General features: G+C 45.3%; 1 protein-coding gene across 1 annotated transcript in view; it reads left to right on the forward strand.

The window, feature by feature from the left end:
- The first annotated feature begins 300 nt into the window (after positions 1–300).
- The window catches only part of MAJIN (membrane anchored junction protein), a 44,044-nt gene continuing 23,190 nt past the window's right edge, over positions 301–21,154 (forward strand). Inside the window, exon 1 of the mRNA XM_033955940.1 lies at positions 301–401. Coding sequence (XP_033811831.1) covers positions 301–401 — 101 coding nt within the window. The remainder of the gene's footprint in view (positions 402–21,154) is intronic.

Below are 21,154 nucleotides of genomic sequence, written 5' to 3' on the forward strand. Positions count from 1 at the left end.
TGATAATTTGCTGATGGGCCTGCAATCACATGCTGATTATAAAAACTGCCCTCTTAATTATTTCTTGGACAAGTGATTTTTCCACTTACTACTCAGAAGAAAATTGCATTTCCATAATTTCCATGTGTGTAAACAAGGTAAAGCCTGGATTAGAACTGTCATTTGGTATCCCTAAATCCAACACATTATCACATCAACTGTTCCTGTGAGGAAATAAGGGATGTTCATTCCTCCTCTCTGTTTCTCTGTGTTTTATTTTATCATGGTTATTTTTTTCCTAGATTAGCCCTCCACAGAGAGATGCCGTTAAAGCCTTTCACTTACCCGCTACCTGAAACTAGGTTTCTCCACGCAGGGACACATGTGTACAAGTTTAAAATCAAATATGGCAACATCTCACAGTAAGTACCAGCATATCCCAATAATATATCAATAATCTAATCTGTATGCTATATCTGTAAGTCGAAACTACTTTAATTTTGAGTCCAGTGCGCAGAAACGTCTGGATGGCAAATATCATGACATTTTAGTCTTGAAGTAATTTTGGTTTCATTCATTCAATTTTTTAGCCTGTCCTCCCAAAGGAGCTCAGAAAAGGTTACAAATCAGGTACTCAAGCATCTTCCCTATCTGTTCCAGCAGGCTCACAGTCTATTTAATGTACCTGGGGCAGTGGAGGATGAAGTGATTTGCCCAGAGTCACAGGAAGCAGCACATAGTTTGAACCCATAACCACAGGGTGCTAAAGCTATAGCTCTAACCACTATGCCCGCACTTTACCTATGACTTGCCCTTTCTTCAGTATTTTTCCTATATGTGACCTTAATTTTTCAGTACCAAAGACATTTCTGTATAAAGAAAAACATATGTATATATATCTTTATTCATTTTCAGTCTAAAAACAGTGCATTCAAGAATTCATACATCCATCAATAAAATACATCAGAATAATTTTCACCCCTCCCCCCTGATTTCAATGTATTCAAGATAACCATACAATAGTATTTACAAATCATTAATCAATCAGTCCCTGTACACTATCCTTCTCCCTCCCTCCCCCCTCCCCTGGATGTGCAAATTATAACCAGAAGTAAAGAGATAAACCAATCAATAAAATTAGAAGCAATAAAATTAGTCAATGGACCCCACGTCAGTTTAAACCATTTGTTTCCCCCTAGCTCAGAATCCATGTTCTCATATCTATAACACAAGCATAACAAATTCCACCAAAAAGTAAAATTTAATCAGTCACAATTCTTCCAATTTTTTGTAATCATTTGGATGGCTACTTCAGTCATTATACCCAATAACCTGTTTTTATCCCAGGACAAGCAGGCAGCCTGTTCTCACATATGGGTGACGTCATCAACGGAGCCCGGATGCCAGAAGCTCGCAAGCAGACTTGCTTGAAGAAATTAGAAGTTTTGAGTCGACCGCGCATGCGCGAGTGCCTTCCCACCCAGCGTAGGGCGCGTCTCCTCAGTTCTCAGTTTTCCGCGGTGCCGAGAAGTCCGTCTTTTACTCTCTGCGTTTAACTTTGTTACTTCATGCCTTCTCTACACTTCGGTTTGTGTTTTTTTCTTCACGAATCACTGTTTTTCTTTCTTTATTAAAAAAAAAAAATTTAATTTCTTCTGTGTGGTTGCTGGGCCCGCAGCCCAGGGGCTTCAATTTTGCGGTGGCTATTTTCCTCCTATGTCCCGGCCAGCAACGGGCTTCAAGAAATGTAGCCAGTGCCAGCGTGCGATTTTCCTCACGGACCCACACCGTTGGTGCCTCAAGTGCCTTGAGCCTGACCATCAACCGAAGTCGTGCGAGCGCTGTGCTACTCTTCAACCTCAAGCCCTTAAACATCGTCGCATTTTGGTGGAGAATCTCTTCGGGATGGATTCTTCTTCCGCTCCCTCAAATTCGAAGGCGGCCTCGACCTCACCTTCGACCGAGATTCCTCCTGCTTCTTCTACTTCGACCTCGAGCCTCATCAGACTTTTGTTTGCAGCGGCTCTCTGCTCGACGACTCCTGCAGTATCTTCCCCTGTATCCTCAGGTCAGATAGCTCAGCAGAAAGTTCCAGCGGTGGTGCTTAAGGTGCCTAAGACTTCCAAGTCGAAGCACATTTCCATTGCCTCTGTGGAACCTCCAGCTAAAGCAGGTGGTCCAGTTTCAGATGCGGATCCATCCTTGCCGGCTTCTTTTCAGACCATGTTGGAGAAGCAATTCATTCAGTTCCTTATTAATATGGGACTGAAGCTTCTTCCTCTCATCCAGCCTGGGCATTCTGCAGACTCCCGCGAGGTCGAGCCTCTTCCTTTGCCTCAGTCTGAGCTTGCACACTCTTTGCAAAGCAGAGTCTCTGCGAGTGTGTGGTCTAGCATCTTTGCACGTGAAGCAAGGAGCAGAATCTTTGCAAGTGCCTCGGCAGGAATCCTCAAACTCTATACAAGGAGCAGAGTCTTTGGGAGTGCATCGAGGTTCCTCTACCAAGCCTCTGGAGCTTCGATCCACAGCCTCCAGTCCTATCCATTCCTTGGTAGCATCGGCTGCTTCTGTCTCCGAGGCAAAGTCTCCTCGATCTTCAAGATCTGCTTCCAAGCACCGTTCTCACCGACAATCGAGGCCTCATCGAGGCATACTTCCAGGCATAGTTCTTCTAAAGAACGTCCTTCTTCAACTAAGCCTCGATCTACTCCTACTTCTACTAGACTGCCGACTCCTTGATCGAGATCTCCACTTCCACACCTCAAGGATTCAGTGGTTTCGATTGCTTTGTCCAAGTCTCCATATTCTTTTGATGCCTTTTTTCCTGCCAAAGCTTCATCTTCGACCCAGGCTGCCTCGACGACCTCGAGTCCTTCTCGAGGCAAAGCATTGGCGGATCAGCTATCTTTTTCATCTCTCCTTCGTCAGATGGCTGTTGACTTGGATCTTCAATTAGATGCTGGTATCTCGAAGTCATGCATCTTCCTCAACCTCCGGCAGAGTCACTTAAGCTTCCTCTTCATAAGCTTTTGTCTCAGACTTTTGCCAGATGCCTGGAGACTCCTTATACTATTCCGGCTGTTCCAGGCAAATTGGACTCTAGATATAAAACTCTCCATTGCAAAGGATTTGACAACTCACAGTTATCTCACCAATCCCTGCTTGTGGAGTCATCATTAAAGAGGTCCTATCCTTCCAAGGTTTATGCCACTGTTCCTCCTGGAAGAGAAGGGAAAACTATGGACAAATTCGGACGTCGCATATATCAAAATTCTATGATGTCCTCTAAAGTCCTTAATTATAATTTTCATCTTATTACTTATTTTGAGTTCCTCATTACTCTTTTACCTAAATTTTGAGTTATTTGGAAAACTCAAAAACACTTTTAATTTCAAGAAGTCATAACTTCTCTAATCTCTATCACAACTCAGATTACATCTCCTCCAGTCTTCTTATGATGCCTTCGAGTTGTCTGCCAGGGCAGCCGCTTGTTCTGTAGCAATGTGCCGCCTCGCTTGGCTTCGTACCATTGACATGGATCCTAACCTTCAGGACCGCTTGGCTAATATTCCTTGTGCAGGCAATGATCTCTTCGATGAATCTATTGAGGCAGCCACCAAGAAATTGTCTGAACATGAAAAATCCTTCGCTTCTATTGTCAGACCTAAGCCAAAGCCAGCTCCTGCTAAACCTGCACGCCCTACTCTCAATTTACCAGAGGCGTTTTGCTCCGAGAGCAGCTCCTTACAATTGCTCTCCTCCTAAGAAGCAGCAGAATCAGAAGCAACAAAAACCTCAACCTTCTGCTGCACCTAAGGCTACACAGCCTTTTTGACTGTTTAAAACAGAGCATAACCTCCACTATATTGTCTCTGTCCTTTCTTCACCCTATAGGAGGTCGTCTCCATCATTTTTACCACCGATGGATGACAATTACATCCGACCTCTGGGTGCTCACTATCATCAGGGAAGGATATTCTCTTCATTTAACTCAGGTTCCACCAGAGCTTTCTCCAAAAGAGTATCCTTCCAGTCCATCCCAGACCAACCTTCTTCTTCAGGAAGCTCAAGCTCTACTTCATCTCCATGCCATCGAACCAGTTCCTTTGGAACAGGTTTTACTCCTGTTACTTCCTTGTTCCGAAGAAAATGGGCGTTCTGCGGCCCATTTTGGATCTCAGGGCTCTCAACAAATTTTTGGTCAAAAAAAATTTCAAATGTTGTCCCTGGCATCCCTTTATCCCCTTCTCGAGCAGAATGACTGGTTATGCTCTCTGGATCTCAAGGAGGCCTACACTCATATTCCCATTCATCTGGCCTCCTGTCAATATCTCAGATTTCAGGTGGAGAATCTGCATTATCAGTATAGAGTGCTGCCCTTCGGCCTGGCTTCATCTCCCAGAGTGTTCACCAAGTGCCTGATAGTGGTAGCAGCAGCTCTACGGAACCATGGTCTTCAGGTATTTCCATACCTCGACGACTAGCTCAAAGATTCAACTTATCAAGGGGTTATTGTAGCGACCCAACGGTCTACCTGGTTCTTAAAGAGTTTGGGATTCGAAATCAATTTTCCCAAATCCCAACTTCAGTCCTCACAGAATCTACAATTCATAGGAGCTGTTCTGGACACTATCCAACTCAGAGCATTCTTTCCTCAACAACGTCTGGAAGCTCTTCTTCAACTCTGTCATACAGTGTCTTCCCGCTCTTCCATCTCAGTGAGACACATGATGGTACTCCTAGGTCACATGGCCTCCACAGTACATGTGACTTCTTTTGCCAGACTTCACCTCAGAATTCCTCAGTGGTCTCTGGCATCTCAATGGACGCAGGTTTGCGATCCACTTTCTCGACACATAACAGTCACTCCTTCATTGAATCAGTCTCTCTGTTGGTGGATGCTCTCTTCCAATCTCTCCAGAGGCTTGCTTTTTCAAACACCCCCCCATCAGAAGGTTCTCATGACAGATTCTTCGACCTACACTTGGGGCGCTCATCTCAATGGTCTCCGTACACAAGGCCACTGGACCAGTATGGATCGTCAATGTCACATCAATCTGTTGGAACTCAGAGCAATCATCAAGGCTCTCAACGTTTTTCAACATCTTCACGACCAAGTAGTCCTCATTCGGACGGATAACCAAGTCGCCATATATTATATCAACAAACAGGGAGGGACGGGATCTGCCTCCCTTTGTCAAGAAGCTCTGAAGGTTTGGGACTGGGCAATCTGCCACAACACCTTCCTCAAAGCTGTCTACATTCAAGGGGCGAAGAATTGCTTGGCAGGCAACTTGAGTCGTCTTCTGCAACCTCACGAATGGACACTCCATTCCTCGCCTCTTCATCACATTTTTTCATAGTGGGGAACGCCTCAGATAGACCTCTTTGCAGCTCCCCACAACCACAAACTGCCTCAGTTCTGCTCCAGGATATATTCTCCTCATCGCCTCGAGGCAGATGCTTTTCTTCTGTAATGGACGAATCTCTTCCTGTATGCATTCCCTCCATTCCCTCTCATTCTCAAGACTCTGGTCTAGTTGAAGAACGATCGTGCCACCATGATTCTTATTGTTCCTTGGTGGCCAAAACAACCTTGGTATTCCCTTCTACTTCAACTCAGCAGCAGGGAACCATACCTTCTACCAGTTTTTCCTTCTCTGCTTACACAGAGTCAGGGATCTCTGCTTCATCCCAACCTGAAGTCTCTACACCTGACAGCTTGGTACCTCTCAACATAACTCCTTTTCAGTTTTCTCAACTTGTCAGAGACATTTTAGAGGCTTCTAGGAAACCTACCACTAGACAATGCTACCACCAAAAATGGACTAGATTTTCTACGTGGTGTTTTTCTCATTATAAGGAGCCTCAACATTCCTCTGTATCTTCTATTTTGGATTACCTTTTGCACTTATCTACTTTTGGCCTCAAGTCTACATCGATCCGAGTCCATCTCAGTGCAATTGCAGCTTTCCATCAGCCTATTGAAGAGAAATCCCTCTCTGCTCATCCGGTGGTTTCCAGATTCATGAAAGGACTTTTCAATGTCAAACCTCCTCTCAAACCGCCTCCTGTGGTTTGGGACCTCAATGTTGTTCTTGCTCAATTGATGAAGCCTCCATTTGAACCAATAGATACGGCTCATCTGAAGTATCTCACTTGGAAAGTGGTGTTTCTCATTGCCCTCACTTCTGCTCGAAGAGTCAGTGAGCTGCAAGCTTTAGTAGCTGATCCACCTTTCACTGTGTTCCATCATGACAAGGTGGTCCTTCGTACTCAATCAATCCATTGTTCTTCCAGTGTTCTTTCCAAAGCCTCATTCTCATCCTAGAGAATCAGCTCTTCATACTCTGGACTGCAAATGTGCTTTGGCCTTCTATTTGGAACGCACCAAACCACACAGAACTGCTCCTCAACTTTTTGTCTCCTTCGATCCAAACAAGTTGGGACATCCGATCTCTAAGCGTACCGTCTCCAACTGGATGGCTGCTTGTATCTCATTCTGCTATGCCCAGGCTGGATTACCCCTACATAGTAGAGTCACAGCCCATAAAGTCAGAGCAATGGCAGCTTCAGTAGCTTTCTTCTTTCTTCTTCTTCTTCTTCTATATTCTTCTATACCACCATAGTCGTGAGACTTCTAGGTGGTTCACATTGAAGAGAGCTGGACAGTCAGCGAGTTACAATATGCAGAAGTCAGAGAATTACAGCATACAGAATCTTAAAAAGGCAGTGAAATACAATATATACAGCATACAGAATCTTAAAAGGCAGCGAAATATAATATACAGATTGTTAGCAAATGTTAGAAGTTTCAGACTTATATGTAGGAGTGGACATATTTAGTGTTTGGTGTAGATACTTTTTAGGTGATATTTCTGACGAATAGGGCAATTTTTATGGCTTTTCTAAAGGCGTCATAGGTCAGTCTTGCTCCATTGATGTAGTTGTCTAACCAGTGTTGTTTGTTTGCTTGGTACATAAAAGTTCTATCCAGAAAGGTTTTGTATTTGAAGCCAGTAATGCTTGGGTATGCAAATAGATTACAGTTTCTGGTTTGTCTTGTAGGGCTGTATAGTATGAAGTGAGGTAACAGGTAGATAGGAGCTCGTCCCCAAACCAGCTTGAAACGTATGCAAGAGAACTTGAATATTATTCATGCCTCCATTGGCAGCTAGTGAAGCAGTCTGTAGTAGGGGCTAACATGGTCGCTCTTTTTCAATCCAAATATCAAGCGGACCGCTGTGTTTTCTCACTGTTTTTTTGGGTATACCCATATAAACGATATTGCAGTAGTCCAGTGTAGAAAGCACTAGCGATTGCACTAGTAGTCTAAATGATAATGGGTCAAAGTATTTTTTGATGGTCCTTAACTTCCATAATGTCAGGAAACACTTTTTTACTATTATGTTCGTGTGTTCAACCATTGTCAAATGTGTGTCTAATGTGACTCAAAATATTTTTATTGTTTTAGTAATCGGGTAGTCACGAACTTTTACATGTAATGTTATTTTGGTAATTTTGTCTGTTGGGCTTGCAAGGAAGACTTTTGTTTTTTCTGTGTTTAGTTTCAGCTTGAAATTTATTGTCCAGTGTTCTATTTCGGTAATGATATGAGAAATGTATTCTGAGGTCTCGTTTGTTATGCTGTTTACTGGGATTAAAATGGAAATGTCATCTGCATATATGTAGTAGTTTAGGTTTAGCCTTTTCAGGAAGTGTCCTAGGGATGATATGTAGATGTTGAATAGAGTGGGTGATAGTGGTGAGCCTTGTGGTACTCCTCAGATCCACTCCTATTGAGGAAATTGGCAAGGCTGCTACTTGGTCCTCAGTTCATACTTTCACTTCTCACTATTGTCTGGAAATATTCTCTGGACAGTTTGGCCAAACAGTATTACAAAATTTATTCTCCTAAATTGCCAACACTCCCACCATCCCTTTCTGGTTAGCTTGGAGGTCACCTATATGTGAAAATAGGCGGCCTGCTTGTCCTGGGATAAAGCACAGTTACTTACCATAACAGGTGTTATCCAGGGACAGCAGGCATCTATTCTCACAACCCACCCTCTTCCCCTGGTTGGCTTCTCTGCTGAACTGAGGAGACGCGCCCTACGCTGGGCGGGAAGGCACTCTCGCATGCGCGGTGCGGTCGACTCGAAACTTCTAATTTCTTCAAGCAAGTCTGCTTGCGAGCTTCCACATCCGAGCTCCGTTGATGACGTCACCGATATGTGAGAATAGCTGCCTGTTGTCCCTGGATAACACCTGTTACGGTAAGTAACTGTGCTTTATGTCTGTCTACTGGAGATGTAGGAGATAACAACATCCCACATATTACCGCTTCATATGACAGTGGAACAACAGTCTCCAGAATCAGAGTAATATGTCCCCATATAGATCTCCAAAAACTGAGTACCAAAGAACAATAGAATAATTACATTACATTACATTAGAGATTTATCCCAGGACAAGCAGGCAGCATATTCTCACTGATGAGTTTCATCACCAACGGATCCCAGGTACGGATGCTTTAAGAACTTGGAAAATTCTTAATGGCCCACACCGCGCATGTATGAGTGCCTTCCCGCCCGACGGAGGCACACGGTCCCTCAGTTTCTTAGTTTCCACGGAGCTAAGAAGTCGCGTTTCAATTTTTTGCTGCCTTCCCGCTCGCGCAGCATTTTTTTCTTCATTTTATTTCATTCTTTTCCATTTTGGTTCGTTTAAAAAAAAAAACCCCAAAACCCTTATCTCTTTTTTACTTTTTCGCGGCTCCAGCCCAGCGGTGCCTGTTGCCACAATTCAGGCCTCGACCTTCGAATTTGCTGAGGCCGTGTTTCCCTTCATGTCCCATCCACAATCGGGTTTTAAGAACTGCCAATGGTGTGCTCGCCATATTTCCCTCAGAGATCCACACCACTAGTGCCTTCACTGCTTGGGTCCAGATCATAGGGCTGATTCCTGCAGAAGAGGACCCTCAAAAACCGTCAAATTCAGTAACAGTTACTCTTCGTGCCGGTATGGAGGGTGATTTGACATCGTCCCCGACGTCGGCGTCCATGCCGAAATCAGTGCCACATCCTTCGACACCGCAAGATTCTTCATTGGTGTCGCACTCAGTAGGTAAGCCGGCTAAGAAGCCTTCCCCCTACTCCTATGGGTCCTCAGGTCTCTCATGCAGTGTGCCAAGTCCTGCTGACCTCAAGGCACCCTAAAAAACACTCGGCTCCGATTGAGGTGAGTGCCTCGTCATTGGCCTCCTCATCTCTGGAGCGCAGAGCGGCACCGAAAGTTCCGGCAAAAAAGCAAGTGGTACCGGTGCAATCTCTGGACGATAAAATTGCAGGAATAATGCAAGTCCAACTTAAAGAGCAGTTGCAGCTTATTCTACCTGCCTTGCTGCCACTGGCTTCCCCGGTGCCGGTCTGGTCTGAGCCCGTGTTGTCGGCAGCGACCCTAGTGGTACCGAATACCTCTACTTCTGTGGTGTCGACCCAGACCCAGACCCTTTCGACTCCGGCCCTGACACCGATGTTTATGGAACCAGTGTCTGCTGCCATCCTTCCGCAGAGGGTTTTTTCGGTGTCGCATGGTCCAGAGGTGATGTCGGAGCCGGTTCGACACCGTTCTTCTGCCCATACCTCTCTTGACTCAATGTCGGTCAGATCAGGTAAATCTGTGCAAAAGACTAAACATATTGAGTCCTTGACACCGGGTTCCCGGGACCGTCTCCCACCGGTGTGGGACTCAGATCTTTGGGAAGATTCTGAAGAGCTACTTGTCTCAGATGATGAGGCCTTAGATGAAGATCCCTCCTCCCAAGAGCCTTTTCCTAAACCATAACAGACTTCTTTCTCCAAATTTTTGAGGAAGATGTCAGAGACACTTTCTATTCCTCTGGAGTCTGATTCCAAAAAAATCTAAAGCATTTTTGGATGCATTAGATTTTGATCAACCAAAAGAGTGGTTGATCGCTGGAATAGTCTTCCACTGGAGGTAATTGAGGCCAGCAGCGTGTCAGATTTTAAGAAAAAAATGGGATTGGCACGTGGGATCTCTTCACGGTGGGAGTTAGGGGGTGGGACATTGGTATGGGCAGACTAGATGGGCCTGGGCCCTTTTCTGCCATCAGTTTCTATGTTTCTAACCACCCAAAGAGTTTTTCAAGCTCCCTCTTCGTGATATTTTACGGGAGACTTTTTATAAAAATCTGGAAACTCCTTTGACTGTTCCTGGTGCTCCTCGCAAACTTGACGCCCTCTATAGAGTAATTTCTATTCCTGGTTTTGACAAGTCCCTCCTGGTGGAGTCCACTCTGAAGACGTCTGCATGGGTCAGTGTATATGCTTCTGTCCCTCCTGGCAGAGAGGGTAAGACCATGGACCGCTTTGGCAAGCGTTTATATCAAAATGCCATGCTTGCGAACCGGTCTGGCAATTATGCTTTACATTTCTCATTTTATCTCAAGCATTTGGTGCAGCAGGTCTCTGCTCTTCAGAAGTATCTTCCTGAGCGCAAGGTCCCTCTTTTGCAACAATACACTTCCAGTTTGTTACAACTGCGAAAATTTTTGGTCTGCTCCATTTATGATACCTTTGAGCTTACATCTCGTGCTACTGGAATGGCTGTGGCTGTGCGCTGCTTAGCTTGGCTTCGAGTATCTGAGCTGGATGTTAACCACCAAGACCGCTTAGCCAGTGCTCCTTGTTTGGGCGATGAGCTTTTTGGGGAATCTTTAGATGTCACTATTCAGAAGTTATCCGCTCATGAGACCAGGTGAGACACCTTGATTAAAAACAAGAAAAAGCTTCCACCTGCTCGCCCTTTCAAGCCACAGTCTTCATATCAGAGGCATTTTACTGCTCGCCTTCTACAGGCTGCTCAGCCTCAACCTCGTAGACAACGGCAGCAACAGCAGCAGCAGCAGCAGAACAAGCAGACTGCACAACCTAAAGCTGCACAGCCTTTTTGACATGTTTCTCAGGGACATAGCCAGTCTTCTCATTTCTACGCCTTGCCCTCACCCCATCAGAGGTCATCTTCAGTTGTTCATCGATCGTTGGGAGCTCATCACCTCGAACCTTTGGGTCCTCAACATCATTCGTCAGGGTTACTCTCTCTAAATCTTCAGACTCTTCCACCAGACAGTCCTCCAAAAGAGTCTGCTTTGAACCCTGCACAGTCCTCTCATCTTCTCCAAGAGGTGCAATCCCTTCTTCGACTCAAGGCCATTGAGGAAGTTCCTCTCGATCAACGGGGTCGGGGGTTCTACTCCTGTTACTTCCTGTTTTGCAAGAAGACCGGAGATCTCAGACCCATCTTAGATCTCAGAAACCTCAACAAATTTTTGGTGAAGGAGAAGTTCAGGATGTTTTCGCTTGTGCTTCTTTATCCTCTCCTCGATCAGAACGACTGGTTATGCTCCCTAGATCTCAAGGAAGCATACACACCTGTTCATCCAGCTTCAAGGAAATACCTCAGGTTTTAGATCAATCGTTGTCGTTACCAATACAAGGTTCTCCCCTTCGGCCTGGCATCTTCTCCCAGAGTATTCACGAAGTGCCTGATTGTAGTGGCCGCATCTCTCCATTCATACGGCCTTCAGGTCTTTCTTTACCTGGATGACTGGTTAATCAAGGCTCCCTCATCTCAGGAAGTAGTCCATGCAACAACACAGACCATTTCTTTCCTTCAACTTCTGGGATTCGAAGTCAACTTCCCCAAATCTCATCTCATTACGACTCAGCGCCTTCAATTCATTGGAGCGATCCTAGACACTAATCTCATGAGAGCGTTCCTTCCACCGGATTGTCTTCAGGCGCTCATCCGTCTCTATCAGCAATGCTTCCACTTCCAACCATCTCTACCAGGCACATGATGGTTCTTCTGGGCCACATGGCTTCCACTGTTCATGTCACGCCATTGGCAAGACTCCATCTGCGGACTCCTCAGTAGACTCTGGCTTCTCAGTGGTCTCTGGCGACGGATTGTCTTTCACAGCACATATCTGTGACATCGTCTCTTCTGCACTCGCTTCATTGGTGTTTGACCTTCTCCAATCTTTCCAAAGGTCTTCTTTTTCACTTGCCTCCTCATCACAAGATCATCACAACAGACATGTCTCCTTATGCATGGGGAGCACACAAAGATGATCTGCAGGCTCAAGGTCTTTGGACTGCCAGGAAAAGAAAGTTTCACATCAATTTCCTGGAATTCAGAGTGATGTTTTATGCCCTCAAGGCATTTCAACATCTTCTCTGCCCTCAAGTCCACCTCCTTTGCACGGACAATCAAGTATCTATGTACTACATAAACAAGCAAGGAGGCACGGGCTCTCTCCTGTTGTGTCAGGAAGCCCAGAAAATTTGGACTTGGGCGTCAGCTCGCAATATGTTCCTTAAGGCTATCTACATTCAAGGAGAGAAGAATTTACTAGCAGACAACCTCAGTAGAATTCTTCAACCTCACGAATGGACTCTCGACCCTGTAACTCTCCAGTCCTTATTTGCTCAATGGGGCACTCCACAGGTGGATTTATTTGCAGCCCCTCACAATCACCAGTTGCCCCAGTTTTGCTCCAGACTTTACTCTCCTCTCTGTCTGGCAGCTGATGCATTTCTTCTGGATTGGACGGGTCATTTTCTATATGCCTTCCCTCCTCTTCCTCTCATGTTGAGAACTCTGTTCAAGCTCAAACGGGAAGCAGTCACCATGATTCTCATTGCTCCACGGTGGCCCAGATAATATTGGATCTCTCTTCTACTTTAACTCAGTTCCAGGGAACCCATCCTGCTGCCGATATTTCCTACTCTGCTAACTCAAAATCAGGAATCGCTTCTATATCCCAACCTGCAGTCTTTACACCTGACAGCTTGGTTTCTCTCGGGCTGAGTTCCTCTCAAATTAACCTCTCTCAGCCTGTCTGTCAAATTATTGATGCCTCCAGGAAACCGGCCACGCAGCAGTGTTACCAACAGAAGTGGACTCGGTTTTCTTCCTGGTGTCTTCTTCTTCATCATCATGATCCAACTTCCTTGGCAGTGGAATTGGTGTTGGATTATCTCCTTTTTCTGTGTGACTCTGGACTAAAATCTACATCCAGTAGAGTCCATCTCAGTGCTATTACTGCTTATCATGAACCAGCACAGGGAAAACCTCTGACTGCTCATCCCTTGGTTTCCAGATTCATGAAGGGGCTTTCAATGTGAAACCACCTCTCAAGCCTCCACCTGTAGTCTGGGACCTTAATGTGGTTCTTTCCTGTTTGATGAAGCCACCATTTGAACCAATGGCCACAGCTCATCTCAAGTTTCTTATCTGGAAAGTGGTCTTTCTTATTGCTCTCACCTCTGCCAGGAGGGTCAGTGAGTTACAAGCACTAGTAGCAGATCCACTATTCACAGTTTTCCATCATGATAAGGTGGTTCTGCGCACACATCCAAAGTTTCTGCCAAAACTTGTCTCTGACTTTCATCTCAATCAGTCGATTGTCTTACCAATTTTTTCCTCTAAGCCTCATTCTCATCCTGGGGAGGCGGCTTTACATACTTTGGACTGTAAGCGTGCTTTGGCCTATTACATTGACAGGACAAAGCCTCATAGAACAACTCCCCAACTGTTCATCTCATTTGATCCAAAGAAGTTGGGGCATCCTGTTTCCAAGAGAACGATTTCCAACTGGCTCGCAGCCAGCATCTCGTTCTGCTATGCTCAGACCGGACTGGCTTTGGAGAGCCGTGTCACAGCCCATAAAGTTAGAGCTATGGCAGCTTCTGTGGCTTTCCTTAGATCTACTCCTATTGAGGAAATCTGTAAAGCTGCCACCTGGTCCTCAGTTCATACCTTCACTTCTCACTACTGTCTGGAGTCTTTCTCCAGGCAGGATGGGCACTTCGTCCAATCTGTTTTACAAAATTTGTTTTCCTAATGGCCAACCTTCCCACCATCCAATTCTGTTAGCTTGGAGGTCACCCATCAGTGAGAATATGCTGCCTGCTTGTCCTGGGATAAAGCACAGTTACTTACTGTAACAGGTGTTATCCAGGGACAGCAGGAAGATATTCTCACAACCCACCCACCTCCCCGAGTTGGCTTCTTAGCTGGCTTAGCTTAACTGAGGGACCGCGCGCCTCCGGCGGTTGGGAAGGCACTCGCGCATGCATGGTGCGGGCCATTGAGAACTTTCAAAGTTCTTAAAGCGTTCGTATCACCCATCAGTTCGGTGACATCACCCATCAGTGAGAATATCTGCCTGCTGTCCCTGGATAACATCTGTTACGGTAAGTAACTGTACTTTCTATTCCGCCATTACCTTGTGGTTCAAGGCGGATTACAAAAGATTTATACTAGGTGTGTTACAAAAGAGGATCATTGGTCATGTCTAGAAAAGGTAAAGAATGGATCAGGTAGTATCAGGGAGTCTGGAAGAAGGAAGGTATTCGAGATGTTAAGATTTTTTCAGGGATTTCTTGAAGAGTATGGTTTTTATTTCTTTTCTGAACATCTTGTAGTCTGTGGTGTTATCATTAGATTGTAGATTTGGTTATCTAGTTTTGCTGCTTGAGTGGCTAGGAGGCCGTCGTAGAGTTTTTTCTGTTTAACTTCTTTGATTGGAAGGTGGGTGAATGGGGTGTGAGTTTTTCTATGTCTGGTTGAAGTTCAGGTAGGTTGGACTGTCTCCGTTTATAGTTTTAAACAGTATGCAGTAGAATTTGAATAGTATTCTTTACTGGATTGGGAGCCAGTGTCAGTTGATGAATGCTTCAGTAATGTGGTCGTGTTTCCTTAGAGAGTAGATGAGTCTTAAGGCTGTATTTTGAATTGTTTGTAATTGTTTGGTCATTGTTGCAGGACAGGGGAGGTAGAGGATGTTGCAATAATCTAGTATTCCTAGGATTATGGATTGTACTATGGGCTGGAAATGTGTTCTTTCGAAGTATTTACGGACTTGTTTTAGGTTTCTCATAACAGCGAAAGATTTCTGTATTGTTTTGTTTATTTGTGGTTGCATGGTGCAACATCTGTCATTTCAAGTAGTTTTAGGGTGGTTTGAATGGAGTAATTGATTGAATTAATTTCTATGTTGGTTATAGTTGTTTTGTTATTTTTGAGGAAGATGAATTTTGTTTTGTCTGGGTTGAGTTTCAGTTTGTGATCTTCCATCCAAGTCGCTACTGTTTCTAGAGTTCGGTGTAGTGTGTCTGTTATGGTGATCTTTGGTTGATCAAAAGGTATGAGAATGGTGATGTCGTCTGCATACCTATAGGAGGTTATGCCTAGTTTGTCCAGGTATGTCCCGAGGGAGGCATTATATAGGTTGAACAGAGTAGGGGATAGCGGGGATCCTTGTGGTATTCCGCAGGGGTTGGACCAAGGTTCAGATTTTTCTTTATCCGATTTTACTCTGTATGTTCTGGATTTTAGGAAACCTTCAAACCATGAGAGAACTTTATCTGAGGTATCTATTGTGTGCAAAATTTGCATTAGTATGTTATGGTCTACCAGGTTGAATGCTGCGGTCAGGTTCAGTTGTATGAGCAGCATTTTTTTTCCTGTGCTGAGGTGTTGTCTAACTGTGTCAATAAGGGAGCCTAGTAATGCCTCTGTTCTGAAGTTGGTTCTAAAGCCAGATTGCGTGGGGTGGAGTAAGTTATGGTTTTCTAGATAGGTGGTGAGGAGTTTGGCTACTAGTACTTTTGTTAGTTTGACATATAGAGTTATTGAGCCGATGGGTCTGTAGTTGAAAGGTTGGTCTGTTGGTCCTTTTGGGTCTTTTTGGATCAGGGTGATGATGATTTTGCTGAGGTTAGTTGGGAAAAGGCCGTCTGTGAGCATGTTTTGTGTCCATTGTAGGAGTAGCGTACAGAATTTTGTGCTAGATGTTGTTAGGAGATATGGTGGGCAGATGTTGAGGTCACAGGATGCGTGGCTGTACATTTTGTACAGTTTGTTGAATTCGGGCCATTGTAGATTGGGGAATTGGGACCAAGTTCTGTCTGCGGCTGTTGATTCTTTTTCTGTGGGATAAATTGTGAATTCAATTAGGTGGGATGGGGTGCAGTTGAGGGTAAATATAGAAACATAGAAATAGACGGCAGATAAGGGCCACGGCCCATCTAGTCTGCCCACCCCAATGACCCTCCCCTACCTTTCTCTGTGAATAGATCCCACATGTCTATCCCATTTGGCCTTAAAATCAGGCACGCTGCTGGCCTCAATAACCTGAAGTGGAAGACTATTCCAGCGATCAACCACCCTTTCAGTGAAAAAGAATTTCCTGGTGTCCCCGTGCAGTTTCCAGCCCGTGATTTTCCACGGATGCCCCCTTGTTGCCGCGGGACCTTGAAAAAGAAGATATCTTCTTCCACCTCGATTTGCTTAATTTTGGTGGTAGGGGGGAGGTATTGGAAGAGGTGTGGTTCTCTGTGCTATGGTAGTTGATCTTGTGTTGTGTCCGGTTCTTTGTGGTTCTCTGTGATTAGGTTCTCTGTGTTTAGGAAGTTGAATTTGTGTTGTGACTGGATGGTTGGGAGTATGGATGCTGTAGAGAGACTTTGGTGTTGTTGGGAGATTTGTTGGGAGTGGATGCTGTAGTTGTGAGTAGCTTTTGGAGGAGTTGGTAGGTCGCTTCGCAAAGGCGCTCTTGCTAAGGTGAGCGCCTTAGATGGCGCGCCGTTAGGCGCTGAGCCTTTTACTGGCTCAGCAGTGCAACGTCGAGGGGGAGGAGCGGAGCTCGTTCCCACGCCCTGGGTGCTCTGGACACTGCTCCTGCTCTGCTTCCGCTACTCCCGATTCAAGGTGGGAGGCGGTGTGGTCCGAGGTAGGTTGATAGAAGGAAGAGTGAACCCGAAGCAAAATTTGAAAATGTAGAAGCATTCCTGCTGAGCCTTCCAAGTGGCTCAGCAGTGCAATGTCGAAGGGGAGGGGCGGAGCTCGTTCCCACGCCCTGGGTGCTCTGGACACTGCTCTCGCTCTGCTTCCGCTACTCTTGATTCAAGGTGGGAGGCGGTGTGATCCAGTGTCCCTATATCAAGATGACAGTGCCAGCATCTTTTAGATCACAGTTCTTCAACCGCCGGTCCGCGGACCGGTGTCGGTCCGCAAAAAAATCTTGCCGGTCCGCAAAGGATTCGGTCCCCGCTGCAACGAAAGGCCGGCGTCAGCTGACTTGCAACTTCCTGTTGCAGTCGCTGTGCCGTGACTCCTGCCTTCCACCGCGTTTGCCTCCTGCCTTGTCTCCGCACCTCCAGACCAGCAGCGGCAGCTCTGTGTACTTTTAACTTCGGCACAGAGCTGTCCCTAAGCAGTAGTTTAGCGCGGTTTCATGAGGCAGCCTCGGGGCCTTTGCTAGGCCGGCCCACATCGCATCATCGAAGCGGGCCGGCCTAGCAAAGGCCCCAAGGCTGCCTCATGAAACCGCGCTAAACTACTGCTTAGGGACAGCTCTGTGCCGAAGTTAAAAGAACACAGAGCTGCCACTGTTGGTCTGGACTCTTGGGCCGCTGAAGGAAGGCAAAGAGCAGCTTCCTGGAGGTCACCCTTCCTCTCGCCTTTGCAGGTCCCTTTTTTTTTTTTTTCCTTCGAACGGCAACGGGCCCCAGCATCGACATCAATCAAGTAAGTTCCACTGTTCCTTGCAAGCGGTTCTGCTCGGCCAAAGCTTCCCCTCTGACATGAGCCACCCTCAGGGGAAAGAAAGTGACCCGCAAAGGTGAGGGGAAGGGGGGCAGATGATGGAAGTTTGGGGGGGGAGAGAGAGAGAAGGGGCAGATGATGGAATGGAGGAGATGAGAGAGAGAAGGGGACAGATGATGGAGGTGAGAAGAAGGGAGAGAGAGCAGAAGGCAGATGGATGTCAGTTGAGAGGGGAGAGCAGATGCTGAATGGAAGTGGGGAAAGAACACATACTGGATGGAAGGGGGAGATAAATAAAGGGGGAAGAGGGATGAGGGAAAGGGGTGACAAGCTGTGGGTAGACACAGTGAAAAGAGGGAAACAGGACTAAATAGTAAGAAAAAATTTAATTTAGATGGAGGCAGAAAATAGAGAAGGAAGACCAGAGAAGAAAAGGGAAGAGAGAGCAGAGAATGATAACAGATCTGAGTGGAGGAAATGAGAAGAGAGAGATGCTAAAAACCACAGGGGGGAGGGAAGGACAGAGATGCCAGACCATGAGGGAAACAGAAGGAAGATGATGGATGCCAGACCAAATTGGGGGGGGAGGAGGAGTGATGGCAGGGAAAGACAGACAGTGCATGGAAGGGGCAGATGCTGGACTGAAGAGAACAGAGAAGGTTATCATGCCACTGTACGCCCTCACCTGGAGTATTGCGTCCAGCACTGGTCACCGTACATGAAGAAGGACACGGTACTACTCGAAAGGGTCCAGAGAAGAGCGACTAAGATGGTTAAGGGGTTGGAGGAGCTGCCGTACAGCGAAAGATTAGAGAAACTGGGCCTCTTCTCCCTCGAACAGAGGAGATTAAGAGGGGACATGATCGAAACATTCAAGATATTGAAGGGAATAGACTTAGTAGAGAAAGACACTATTCACCCTCTCCAAGGTAGGGAGAACGAGAGGGCAATCTCTATAGTTGAAAGGGGATAGATTCCGTACAAACGTAAGAAAGTTCTTCTTCATCCAGAGAGTGGTAGAAAGCTGGAACGCTCTTCCAGAGGCTGTTATAGAGGAAAACACCCTCCTAGGATTCAAGACAAAGTTAGACAAGTTCCTGCTGAACAAGAACTTGTGCTGGTAGGGCTAGTCTCAGTTAGGGTGCTGATCTTAGACCAGAGGGCCGCCGCGTGAGCGGACTGCTGGGCATGATGGACCACTGGTCTGACCCAGCAGTGGCAATTCTTATGTTCTTAGGGCAGACGCTGGATGGAAGAGAGTGAAAAGGCAATGAAAGCAGAAACCAGAGACGACAAAAGGTAGAAAAAAATAATTTTATTTCTATCTTGTGATTCAAATATATCAGATTTGAAATATGTATCTTGCTAGACATAACTGGGGAGTGCAAAGCCCAGGCAGTGCTTCTTTAGCTTCCAGCTGGCTTAGGGCTCTCTCTGACCAGGGGGCAGTTGCCCTAATTCCATTCCCCTAACACCATTCCTGTCATGTGTGACTGTGGTATTCTGTTACATGATATTTGTGGAGCATTCTGTAATAATTTGGCTTATTCAGTTTTCTTGATAGTAGAGGGGATATATGTGAAGGGAAGGGGAGACAGGGGTTTTGTTGATCTTTGCCCTGTATTATTTGTATTTATAAAAGACAATTGTATAGAATATTGTTTCTTTTTATAGTTTAATAAAACATGTTCAATATAAAATCATAACTATTTGAGGCTTGTGCGGATGGGATCAGATGGTTTGTGGGACCGACCTCGCGGGGACTGGGCGGCGTTGGTTTTTAAAAAAAAATTTCAGTCTTAGTAGTTTGCCGGTCCACGAAATAATTATTTTATTTCCGCCGGTCCATAGGTGTAAAAAGGTTGAAGAACACTGTTTTAGATTTTAAACTATCTAATTTCTGCAAACAAACAGAGGTCCAAAAACTATGCAACAAAAATCCCCAGGTTTGTCTCATAGATGCTGACGTTGTACATCTCATCCTCCAAGACCAAATCTGTGGCCAATGCGCCAAATATCTCTCAAACTTGTTTTTGGTTTCTTATTCATATAGCCAGATATTAATTTATATCACTTGGCTGCCTGATGTCCTAACAAATCTGTCTGGAAGCATAGGCCCGGCAAACTATACTGAATTTTTAGATTTCGCCAATCAGGGAACCCTTTCTAAATGGCTTGCTTCAACTGCAACCACTTATTTATTTGAGACTTTGAAATACCGAATGATTGTTGCAGTCGTCGTGAAAAATCAAGTATTTTCCCATTATATATCACATCATCTAGCGCAGTGTTCTTCAACCTTTTTACACCCGTGGACCGGCAGAAATAAAAGAATTATTTTGTGGACCGGCAAACTACTAGGACTAAAATTTAAAAACCCCGTTTACGCCCCGTCTCCGCGAGCTCGGTCCCCGCAAACCATCTGATCCCATGATAAAGAAGGGTATTACAAGTAGATCGGCAGAAGTCATAATGCCTCTTTACAAAGCAATGGTCAGACCACACCTGGAGTACTGTGTCCAACACTGGTCTCCTTATCTAAAGAAGGATATAACTCTGCTGGAGAGGGTGCAGAGGCGAGCCACGAAGCTAGTAAAAGGTATTGAGAATTTGAGCTACAAAGAACGCCTCGTAAAACTAGGATTGTTCACCCTCGAGAAGAGAAGTCTGCGAGGGGATATAATAGAGACTTTCAAAATACTAAAAGGTTTTGACATAATAGAACAAGAAGCATCATTATTGACGTTGTCAAATGTGACTCGGACGAGAGGCCATAGACTAAAATTGAGGGGCGACAAGCCCAGGACTAATGTCAGAAAGTTCTGTTTTACACAGCGAGTGGTGGAGGCTTGGAATGCTCTCCCGGAGGAGGTGGTGGCGGAAATCTCCATTATGGGATTCAAGTGCAAGTTGGACGCACACCTGCTTGCAAATCACATTGAGGGATACGGGAAAACAGGGTCTTCATCAGGGAACACCTAGGACATAAACAGGGAACATCTGGATTGGCCTCCGCGTGTGCGGGTCACCGAACTGGATGGACCAATGGTCTGATTCGGTGGAGGCATTTCTTATGTTCTTATCTGCACAAGCCGCAATTATGATTTTATATTGAACATATTTTATTAAAGTATAAAAAGAAACAATATTTTGAACAATTGTGATTTTATAAATACAAATATACAGAGCACGGACCAACAAAACCCCTGTCTCCCCTCCCCTTCACATATATCCCCTCTACTATCAAGAAAACTGAACAAGCCAAGTTATTATAGAATGCTACATAGAAATATCATGCTAACAGAATACTGCAGTCTCCAGTTATGTCTCTAGCAGGATATATATTTCAAATCTGATATATTCTAATGACAAAATAGAAATAAAATTATTTTTTTTCTACCTTTTGTTGTCTCTGGTTTCTGCTTTCATCTTCTTTTCACTCTTTTCCTTCCAGCATCCGCCCGTTCCATCCAATGTCTGCCCTCTCCCCCTTCCATATGTATCTGACTTATTTCTATGCCCCTCTTCCCTGTCCATC

The sequence above is a fragment of the Geotrypetes seraphini genome, chromosome 8, assembly GCF_902459505.1.
Source record: "Geotrypetes seraphini chromosome 8, aGeoSer1.1, whole genome shotgun sequence".
NCBI classification, from domain to species: Eukaryota; Metazoa; Chordata; class Amphibia; order Gymnophiona; family Dermophiidae; genus Geotrypetes; species Geotrypetes seraphini.